We start from the raw sequence: 12,008 nt of genomic DNA, 5'->3' as shown, positions 1-12,008 counted from the left end.
CGGCACACCACAACCGACTTGCTCCCGTTATACTATCCTACGCTTATGCTGGATCCTTACTCCATATACGGCTATTTGCCCCTTACACAAATATATATATTTATATATTTATATATATATATTTATATATACATATTTATTTATTTTTTATTTTTTTATTTACTAACATTTTTATTTTATTGTACAGAAGCAGGGAGACTGCCTGTCAGTTTAGGTAGTCCCCTTGCAGGCAGCACTATGGACGCCTATTGCGGCCATGTGACTGCTCTTGCAGAGTGATCACATGGCCTGTGGGAGCCTAATTTGCCGAGGGGGACTGTCTGGGCTGTCAGACATTCCTCCCAGACCAGGAGGAACACCGATCGCCAGCAGGGGAACGGCGAGGATCAGATAAGTGGGGTGGATAATGGGGTTGTTCTATGCCGCCCGCCGGCATTTAGGCTCGTCTCCTTAAGGACGGCATAGAACGCCCTCTGTCCTTAAGGGGTTAATCCAGACATATTATAATCTAATTTTTGCAACTCAGAATTGACATTGCAAAAATGGCTGATATTGCAAAACCATTAGTCCAAGCAATATTATAGCTATTTGTAGCATCAGCACAGTAATAGCACTATTTTCATGCTGTTCTGGCTGCCCAAATTGCTTTCCAATTTTTTTTTCACCACCAAATTTCAGTTGAGGCGACAAAAAGAAAAAGGTATAAACTATATTCTCTGGACCCAATGTTTACCTTTTCTTTTTCTTTTTTGCTAAAGTATTTTAGAAGAACCAACATTTTTCAGATCAGAGATATCAAAAATATATCTATGTTCCCAGGGACGGTTTGAACATGAGACATCTTACAATTATCCCCACATTAGTGCTAAGCCCCAAAAATGAGCCAGGGCCCAGAATGTACTGTCTCTTGCCCCAATCACTCATGTCATCTCTCACCCATTCATCCATTTAAAAAGTTGCTCATTTTTAAATACCTTTTTTTTTTTCATTTTGTTTCACACAAGGGATAAGTAACAGGCCATTTAAAGCACATGCGTCAAAATATGAAAATCTCAGTAGTGAGAATTTAACTAGCTCTGGTTTGTTGGAAAAAAAATTGTAGTCGCTCTGGGATAAGGAAACCGAGGGGAAATTAGACACAGAAAAATCATTCATCTCTTCCTCTTTATACTATTTAAATTTCACAGATGGCAGCTTCCCTGTTGTCTATATCTTGATATCAATTCATCCCTTCCAGGCCCAATTCAGTAGTAATTTAAGTGTATGTTACATGATAGTATTTTCATTTTTTTTTCTTTTAAGAAAATGGCAACATAACAAGCCGAGTCCATAGATGTATGTGGAAAAAAAAATAGAAAAAAATTCCTATCTTGAAATATTATTACTTTATTCCTTATTGCTCAAAGTTAAGCAATTGCCTAATTAGTTACTTTCTTATCCTTGCTAAACAAAGCCGAATAAAACTATTCATTCTAATTTGGTGCCATAGGCAGGAATTCCTTAAAGATTTTATGCATTGTGTATCTAATGATAGAAGCTATTTTTAAGAGTTGCCTCAGGTGAGCCAAGCAGAAATTCAAAGATATTATTGCACATTATTTCTTAACACACATGTGGATATATTTAAAGGAATTTCGCTAGTGAAAGCTCTGCGGGGAAGACAATTTAAGAGACAAATAGATAGTTATTATTCAGCCAATTAGGACGTAAGTTATTTTCTTAGTGTGTGAACAATCAAATAAATTTATATATATATATGTATATATATATATATATATATATACATAAAAATATATAAGCCATGCACAATGAAAAATAAATATGAGTGATATAAACTAATACAAATTATGCTAAATTAGACAGTACTTATCTTGCTTTTATGACTGGTAATACTATTAATATGTATACTGGGTAGACAAAAAATATTTGTAGTTCAGTATTGATTTGTATGCATTTTGCTTCTGTATATACAGCAGATAAAATTAGGGTTTCATCTTTTTCTTCTTCAACATTGTCCATTTAATTTTGTGAAATGGGCTAGAATTTCAGGCACAGCTCCTGCTGATACAACATGACAATGTTGGACCTCTTAGAACAGAGGTAGGCGTGCCATTCCTGTTTTTTTAAATCGAGGCATGTGTGGTGCTATATACTGATTACGTTATTTATTGGTGCTACAGTTGCTTTGTAGCGTTGTATTTGTGTGTATGTGGCTGTTATATATGTTCATGAGTAGTTTGTGGTATTGTGTATCATACCTACGAATGTGGGCTGTGTATGGGGGCTGCTTGTAGAATTGTATGGATGATATGTCACATTGTGTATTTGGTGGTTTGTGTATGTGTGGGACTGTTTGTGTTATTGCATCTGAGAGGCTGGTTGTGGGGTTGTGTATATGTGTGTGGATTGTCTGTGATGTTGGTGTTTGTGTGGACTCTATGTGGACTGTTTGTATTACTTGTATGTGGGGGAGGCTTCTTCTCCAGCTCTGGGTATATATAGCAGTGTGGTTAGCTTCCATGGGGTCCAGTGTTGGCTGGGTAGGCTAGACACAGGTCACAGACAGGAGATGTGATAGCTGCTGTGGGTTGCTCTACTCCAGTGTGGATTCCATTTCACAAGTGCTGGGAGGTTGTTTTCTGAGATAACCTCCTCTAAGTGCTGTAATGTGTAAGCTGAAGATTGCCCCTCACCACCTGCAATCACCGCTCCATTTGCACTAGCAGATATATCGCACTGGGACTCTTCATAAGCCAAAGGCTGTTTGGCTCTGGCAGCCTTGAGTGCCGTGCAAAAGCACCTGGAGTGCCATGCATGGCACACGTGCCATAGGTTGCTGACCCCTGTCCTAGAATATATTGAGTGGTGAGGGAACTGGCATTTTAAAGAGAAGCAAATACTTTAAAAGATTAAACTCTTAATTTTAGTGAGCTGGACGCAGGAAAGCTAAACGTTTAGTGAGAGGTGAGGACGTTGGAGTGTATATTTTGTACTCTCTACCAGTTTAAAATGGTTTTGTTTAAAATGGCCAATTCTGCCATAAATTAGGGAAAAAAATATTTATTAAAACATGGTAGTCAGGTTTGACCTTGAACAAGCAAGCAAGAGCAAGAGTTTGTGTGCTGGGGAGTCGGAGTGGGCTGCTGTGTGAGTGGTGTGTGTAGACAGTGGAGAAGTTGCTGTGAGCTGGATTCTTGGTATCCGGTGGGGGAGCATTGTGGTCTGCATCAAAGTTGGGTGCAGATCGGTTTAATTGCTCCCTCACAGTCAAGCACACAATGACTCAGAGTGGTGCCTTCTTTGCTCGGTGTCATTGAGTAGTACCAGGGGAGCTCTTAATGTGATCTGAATCTCATGCAGACCGCATTGTTCCTTCAACGAAGGGAGGGGGCAAAGAGGCAGGCAGAGAGATAGCAGTGAAACTACCACCAGAGCATCCGGTGGCCTGCATGCTAAAGGGGCCCATCAGGTGGGCTACGCACTTAGGACCACATTATGTGCATGTGTCCTCAGGGGCCCAGTGAATGCAGATCACTTCCTCTCAGCTAACATACCTGAAGCCTTATGGGAGGGAGAGGAAGATGATGGGGGCACAATCTGACTTCCAAAAGCCATAGCAAACAGAAGCCACCCAAATGCACCCATAAGGTGGGAAACACGGAGGGTGGCTAAAAGATAACTAGCACATGTGTTTGTGTTTTTGTGTGTGTGTGTGTGTGTGTGTGTCATGAAGGGGCGGCAAAATGGATCTTTTCCTAGGGCGGCAGAAATCCTTGCACCGGCCCTGTCTATGTGTGTCAATGTATCTGGATGTCTGTTTATCTGATTGTGTGTCAGTGTGTGCATCGGTGTGTATCTATATGTGTGTTAGTGTGTATCTGTAAGTCTGTCTATCTGCATGTGTGTGTGTGTACCTTTATGTCTGAGTGTCAGTTTGTGCGCCTGAGTGTCAGTTTGTGCATCTGTGTGCATATCTGTATGTGTGTCAGTGTGTGTATAAGTTTGTCTGCATATGTGTTTTGTGTGCATATTTGTGTATCTCTATGTGTGTCAGTGTATGCATCTGTATATCTGTGTAGATGTATGTGTTTCAGTACGTGCATCTGTGTGTATATCTGCATGTGTGGCAGTGTGTGTATATGTATGTGTTTCAGTGTGTGCATCTGTGTATCTGTGTGTCTGTATTTGTGTCAGCATGTGTATCTGTGTGCCTTTGAATCTGTATGTGTGTCAGTGTGTGAATATGTGCGTTTGCATGTGTGTGCGTCATTGTGTGTATCTGTAAGTTTGTGTGTCTCTGTGTGTGTCAATGTGTGCATCTGTGTGTATATCTGTAAGTGTCAGTGTGTGTATCTGTTTGTCTGTGTATCTGTATGTGTTTCAGTGTGTGCATCTATTTGAATATCTGTATATGTGTCAGTGTGTGCATCTGTATATTTTTCAGTGTGTGTATATGTGTGTCTGTGTGTTTGTATGTGTTTGAGTGTGTGCACCTGTGTATCTGTGTTTCTGTATTTGTGTCAGCAGGTGTATCTGTGTGTCTGTGTATCTGCATGTGTTTCAGTGTGTTGCTGTATCTGTCTGTCTGTGTGCCAGTGTGTGTATCTGTGTGTCTGTGTATCTGTATGCGTGTCAGTGTGTGTATCTGTGTGTCTGTTTATCTGCATGTCATTCAGTGTGTGCCTCTGTGCATCTGTATGTGTGTCAATGCGTGTATCTGACACACAAAAAAAAAGTTTAATTCAGCTACTCTTTCAACTTGGCTGTTTTAGACAAAGGATTCAGCACTCTACCATTCATTTCTAGTGAATCCTGTGTACTTGTGTTATTTATTGTTCCAGAAGTGTGAAATGTAAGGAATTCAAACTATATTTAATATTTGAGGCCAAAATAGCCAAATTGAAAACTTTTTCTAAAACCAGCATTTTATTTTTTTTAGTTCAGCTGTTTTGGACTTTCCAGCAATTAACATGGAATAACCCTGCTACCTTTTTTCACAGAAAGATAAAGTTTATACAAAGTATAAAAACTGTTTTTTTTTAGTTCACAACAACTGTTTCTAAGTTAGTGTTAATTTTCCATATAAAGTACATTCTAAATAAAATATTACAACAAGCAAATAAGAATGGCTTTGGACGTATTATTTGTAAAATATGAATGATTAAAGATACTGCTAGGAATAAGTTGACTGTTTCTTGTAAACAGAGGCTGCCTACAAATTTGGCATGTCTCACCCTTTGAGAGATGAGTGCTTTGAACGTCAAAGTCCCAGATCTCTTACAATCTGCAGATACATAATAAATGTGTTTCTCTGCCCACGTGTTCTCCACAGAGTGGCCTCAACCCCAGCATGTAAAGTAAAAGTGCCAAGCATTGACAGAATGATTGCATACCACCTACAAATTAATGCAAATAAAACATATGTACGCAGTTCACATTTTGAAAAATGAAATGGAAGATACATTTGTTTGCGGGCTAAAACGTATTCTGTGCAAATTCCTTCATATCACAATGGTTCCAAAAGAAAGTAATCTTTGCTAAAATCTTTACACAATGAATTCAACATTAAAGGAAAACTTTAACTTTAATGTAATCCTAACACTAAAGGGTCACTCTGCCACCACTCCCTTGCTTTTCCATGCCAAAGTAAGTCCCTCGGTGCTGGGTTTGACTACTCCTCTGCCGACTGCAGCCGATAGGGGGATTTAATGCATATGTGCGGCTAGTGCCGCATGCACATTAGGCCTTCCCCATAGCAAAACATTGACTCAGTATTTTCCTATTTAAGAAGAAGCTGGACGCCCTAGTGCAAAGCATGAGGACGTCCAACGCAGGCCCGTCGCTACCGGACAGGCAAACAACGCAACTGCTTGGAGCCCCGAGCTGGCCCGGGGCCCCAAGCAGAGCCGGCAGGTCGTCCGGACCCCACATTCAGTGGGTACATACCGGGTCGCAGGGGGCCCTGCGACCCCGGTATGTACCCACTGGGCCAGCCTCTTCTCCTGGGGGGCCCAGCAGCCGGTCACCTCAGGGCCCCCCAGAGGCTGGCCCTGCTGACACCCGGCAGGCGCGCGAGGGAGCACTCTCCTCTGAGTGCTTCCTCTTCAGCTCCCTCGCACACCGTACTGATGCCGGAGCCGGAGGGAGCTGAAGAGGAAGCATTCAGCCAGGGAGAGTGCTCCCTCGCGCGCCTGCCGGGTGTCAGGGAGGACATTTCAGTGAGTGGGGATGGGGGAGAGGGAGGAAATTTGAGGCGGGAGGGGGGGAGGGAGGAAATTTGAGGCGGGAGGGGGGGAGGGAGGAAATTTGAGTGGGTAGGGGGGAGAGGGAGGGAGGAAATTTGAGAGAGTGGGGGGGGAGAGGGAGGGAGGAAATTTGAGTGGGTGGTGGGGAGAGGGAGGGAGGAAATTTGAGGGAGTGGGGGGGAGAGGGAGGGAGGAAATTTGAGTGGGTGGGGGGGAGAGGGAGGGAGGAAATTTGAGGGAGTGGGGGGGAGAGGGAGGGAGGAAATTTGGGGGGGGAGAGGAAGGGAGGAAATTTGAAGGGGGGAAGAGGAAGGAAATTTGGGGGGGGAGAGGAAGGGAGGGAATTTGAAGGGGGAGAGGAAGGAAATTTGGGGGGGAGAGGAAGGGAGGACATTTGAAGGGGGGGAGAGGAAGGAAATTTGAGGGAGGGGAGGGAGAGGTAGGAATTTGAGGGGGGAGAGGAAGGGAGGAAATTTGAGGGAGGGGGAGAGGAAGGGAGGAAATGTGAGGGGGGGAAAGAAGGGAGGAAATGTGAGGGGGGAGAGGAAGGAAATTTGAGGGAGGGGGAGAGGAAGGAAATTTGAGGGAGGGGGAGAGGAAGGAAATTTGAGGGAGGGGGAGAGGAAGGAAATTTGAGGGGGGAGGAATGAAATTGGAGGGGGGAGAGGAAGGAAATTGGAGGGGGGAGGAAGGAAATTGGAGGAGGGAGGAAGGGAATTGGAGGGGGGGAGAAGGAAGGAAATGAGAGGGAGGGGGAGAAGAAGGAAATTGGAGGGGGGAGAAGGCAATGAGAGGGAGGGGGAGAAGAAGGAAATTGGAGAGGGGGGGAGAAGAAGGAAATTGACGGGGGTAGGGGGAGAGATTGACATCCATCACACACACACACAATGCACCCCTTGCACACAGAAAAACACACAATGCATTACACACAGACACACATACACAAGCAATGCATCCCTTACACACAGCAACACTTAATGCACCCCTTCCACACACTCAGTGCATCCCTTACAGCAGTGTTTCCCAACCCAATCCTCAAGGCACACCTACCAGTCCAGGATTTAGGGGTGACCCAGTTGTGTCTAAGGTGTTTTTTCTTTTTTTTCTAAAAACACCTTAGACAAAACTGGGTAATCCTTAAATCCTGGACTGGTAGGTGTGCCTTGAGGACTGGGTTGGGAAACACTGCCTTACAGACACACACACTGCATCCCATACATACACAAACTCACCTTGCAGCCCTTACACATACAAACACAGATTCACACAATGCATTCCTTACACACATCAGGACATCCCCCCCCCCCACACACACACACCCCTGTGAACAAACTCATTGGTGGAACATGAAGGTGGACCCTGGGACCCAGACCTTGAGCTGTGTAAATGGCCCTCAAAAAATGGAGCTGCTTCCCGTTCTCCCAGAACATTGATTTTTTGTGACCACAGTTACAAACCGCCTCCAGAGAGCCTGTTCTACACCAGACCAGTGGAGCCAGACGGCAGCTGAAGCCCATCATCATCCTCATCTGGTTGTAAGTAGGCAATCTACTACATTATTCGTGGCACTAATCTCTAATTTACCTCACATTAAAGGGACACTATATTCCCCAGAACCACTGCAGCTTAATGTAGTGGTTCTGGTTTCTATAGCCTGTCCCTGCAGGCCTTTTATTGTAAACACGGCGGCACTGCAGCACTGTGTTAGTTAACATGGCAGATCATATGGGTGGGGCACTGTGATGTCACATGGGGGGCGGCAAACTTTACTTTTGCCTAGGGCGGCAAAAATCCTTGCACCGGCCCTGCAGACACTGCATCCCTGTGGGCGGACTCGGGGGAGGGAGGGAAGGACCCGGGTGCAGGCGCCCTGTAGGCCTTGCGTGCATGTGGGGGGTGGGGGGGGTTGGAGTTTGGGGGGGCCTCCATGTCCGTTTTGCTTGGGGCCCCCAAATTCCTTCAAACGGCCCTGGTCCAACGTTATTTCATGGAGTCAAACTCTGTGACACTTAAGAAAGTACTGCTAGTGACTGTCTGGTAGACAGCCATTAGAGGCTATCTTGCCCTGCAATGTTTGCAGCTGCAGGGCTAAAATGACAGTGACAGAGCAGTCAGACCACTTCAATGAAAGGAAGTGGTCGGGCTGCCTATAGTGTCCCTTTAATGTGCATAGTAAATAGAGACATGGCCAATAATTAGAGGATATATATTGTAGATATATATATATATATATGTAAAAGTCCATAGGCCTGAATTTGTGGGAGGAGTTGTCTCTATATAAACCCTACCCCCTACTTACCTATGGCGGTTCCTAATTAGAGTGACCCCACCCACCACTAATATCTTATTCTATTAAATTACCTCTAGTGGGCCCTCTTTATTACAGGCCTACCCGTACGTTGGTTTTGGCACACTACTACCAACTTTCCCCCTCTCCTCTATTGTATATACAATTTAAGTTCTGACTTATCAATATATATATCTACAATATAAAATAGATTTACACTCTCATTATTCTCTCTCTCTTATATGTATGTATATATGTATGTGTATGACACCCCAGCCATAACTTCATATGTTTTTTAGGTTAAGAATAGCTGTACCCTACACTCTTTTTACCAATAAGGACTCAAACCTTACCTATTAGCCAGACTTAACACGTACTCACCACAACTATGCACACAAGCACCATTTTTACTTATTCCTGTTTTACCTGCTACATAGAGTGTCAGTGGTTGAATGGTGATGTAAATGATTGTGTGTGTAAAGGTAAAAATGTCTGCAAGTAAATGGTGGGATGTGGGAATATATGTCTGTATGGAGGATATATGTCTTCAGAAATCACAGTATCTGTACATATATATCCATGTCATTTCCACGAGCATGACATTCTTTGGCTTTCATTCTTATATGCCAGTATTTCTCTTTCTTCCTCTGTCTCCGGGTCCCAGCATTGCCTCAAAGTGCTATCTACCCAGCCTTTATCTCAGTCACCCACATCCTGCCTTCCCTTTAGGATAGATCCCATTATTTACTTTCCTTTATTACAAACAATCTCTAGCCACCTCTCAGTTTATGTCTGTCATGTGATCTGCTGTTACCTTGAGTCATTCTTACATGGTCTATAAGGAGCAACAGTTGGCATATCTGCTGGACTCATGGAGAGAATTAGAAAAATAGAGTCGAAACAGGCAGACTGTGAGTTACAATGAAATGTCAGGGCTTTGATCAACTCCCCTTTTTGCCCTGCATTAAAGATATCCTGATTGGATTTTATAACAGATATTTCTACTTACATTACTCCATCTTGCTCTAATTTCAGCCAAACCGTTAACGTAAATGAACTTCCAATCTTCAGAACAGACGTTGTAACAAAACAGTCTTTGTGATTGTAAAAAATAAAACTTGTTGAATTCCCATGAGTTCCAGGGTGAAGGTCATCTTTGTCCTTTTTAAGGCATGTTCCAGTGTTGAAGAGAAGGAGATCATGGTACCTTGGAGAGTTTGATCTATGGGGACACTCTTGAACACACAACCGTTGAATGCATGTGTGAATTGTTTTAATGTCAGTATCACTTTGACAAAAGACACTTCGTTCTGGCACACCACATGTTGCTTCAAATGGCTCAGTGGCAACCGGCACAAAAGCTCCAATGTTCTCAAGTTTTGGAAAATAACCTTGTGTGGTAACAGCTGGTAGGTAGCTATAAGAAAATATTATTAACGATGGCAGAACATGAATCAACATGCCAAGTTCCCTGAACCAAACAAGAATCTCCATTTTATGGGAATTTAAAAAAGTCAGGCATTAGGTTGATTGGTAGCCCATATTCAATGGTCTGAAAAGAAAATAGAGTATTTAATAATTCACAGATATCACTTTTACTAAAAATATGAAAAACATTTGGTACATTGCGTAACTCCTTCACTACCAAGTTATTTGCAAAAAAACAAATGGCCTCCATAATCTCATTAACTGTTGGTATGGGAAATAATGTATTAATGCAGTTTGACAAAACAAAATATTAGCACTGATAGGAGCATATTCCCGCCATTTAGTTTACAGATTAGGTAAGTAAAAGTAACCGACAGACAAAAAAAGAGGAGCATTAAAAATTATTTTCTATATTTATATATAATATATGAATATATAAATAAATTATTTTACTGTTCCTCTTGGTTTTCCCTCTATTGCCCATTCTCACTTTAGCTGTAATAATAAGTCCACATTTAGTGACTGTCCTCTATCATTTAATCATCTATTTTTTTCCCATTAATCATCTTTTTCTTTTTTGTTGCCATGGGTGAAATTCGGGAACATTGACCCCACTCCTGAACATCTTCGGCATTGCATGTTTCAGTTAGTTCATAATTCATTATGTTTGGTCTCGGAATTCAGAAATTCGACAGAACACTTCATCAGACCGAATTCAGTCCAAAACAAATATCCAAGTCTAATTTGAACCATTGAGCCCAGAGTCTCAAAAGTGAGATCAGGGATAATGCACTGTATACATTTACCTTAAAAAGACACAACATTTTGTGGTGAAATTAGCATGGTCATTCTGACCTATTTCATTGTGGGGATGGAGAATGATATACCTACCACACCTACTTTGAATTAGCTGAATTCATCCTGGAAATACAGCCTTTCAGCGAAGTTTGGTCATTTAGACGTTAGTGAATAACCTTGCTAATATTTAATGGTGTTTTCTGTAGATAAATCATTTGAAAGGCTTTTATAACAGATTGTTATCATTTCTGATGTTGATCCAAAAATATTAAACTAAGTCCTCTCTTACCCCAGAGATACCAAAAATTGACACTTGCTAAAACAAACTATAGAGAACATATAATAAGGGAAATGTCATCAAAATCTTGCAACCCATGGTTAATTTGTAACAAAACTGGCCTGATTTTTCTTTTAATGCAGTCCTTCATTTGGTCAAATTAACAACTGCAGGTTTCAGTCTCTGGATTTATGCAAATTGACAGAACGTGAGTAACTCCCTAAACATATGTTTCATGTCTATCTTTGACCTGCCTTTTAGTAGCTTGAATCCCCTTAACATGCATATGACCTTTTATTTGCTTTTTAATAGGACAAAATAAATCATGTTTTGGGGTCAGTAATATGAATGAATTTTAGATCAGTTTGGAAACTCACAGAGATTTTAAATTTATGTAAAAGCTGTGGAATGGGTCTAATCAAATGTCTATCCTGAATTTTGACTTTCAAGAAACATTTTACCGAACAGGATTTTGAGCAATGGTGTAGTGAGAGACTAGTATTTCTGAAAAGGAAATGATGGAGAAAAAATAAAGAGAAAAATGGTGGAGATATTGCCCGGACAGTACGCTCTATTGATACCAAGCTTCAATTATGGGTTTAAAAAGGGCCTTCAAAAGTCCATCATACATATAAAGATATAGAAGACCTTTTGGAACAATATTTAGGAGTTTGTTAACTACATACTGTCTTGCTTATAATGAGCTTTTTGTCCATGAGATTTAATAAAAATACAAAGCTCCAAACACACTGAGCATACCTCACCATAGGCTACTTCAAAAACCTAGGAGAAAATGTTCAGATTCTATGTAAGATTTAGTAGCTCTTCATTATTTTCTTGATTTTCTGTATCCCTCAACATTCTGCTTTTCCTTGACGTTTATTTTATCACTCTTATTCTGCAAATGTAACATTCTATCTGGGGAAGAAATGCTTTCATTGATATCCTTATTGCTAATTGCACAATGTTGAAG

At 41.7% G+C, this 12,008-nt stretch overlaps 1 protein-coding gene across 1 annotated transcript in view; it reads right to left on the bottom strand.

Annotated features, from left to right (window-relative positions):
- USH2A (usherin) overlaps positions 1–10,026 on the bottom strand; it is an 800,771-nt gene extending 790,745 nt beyond the window's left edge. Inside the window, exon 1 of the mRNA XM_063441883.1 lies at positions 9,542–10,026. Coding sequence (XP_063297953.1) covers positions 9,542–10,026 — 485 coding nt within the window. The remainder of the gene's footprint in view (positions 1–9,541) is intronic.
- Positions 10,027–12,008: the final 1,982 nt, after the last annotated feature.

The sequence above is a fragment of the Pelobates fuscus genome, chromosome 2 (genome assembly GCF_036172605.1).
Source record: "Pelobates fuscus isolate aPelFus1 chromosome 2, aPelFus1.pri, whole genome shotgun sequence".
Classification (NCBI taxonomy): Eukaryota; Metazoa; Chordata; class Amphibia; order Anura; family Pelobatidae; genus Pelobates; species Pelobates fuscus.
Note: the sequence above shows the minus strand (reverse complement) of the source record. Positions and strands in the feature narration are given on the sequence as shown.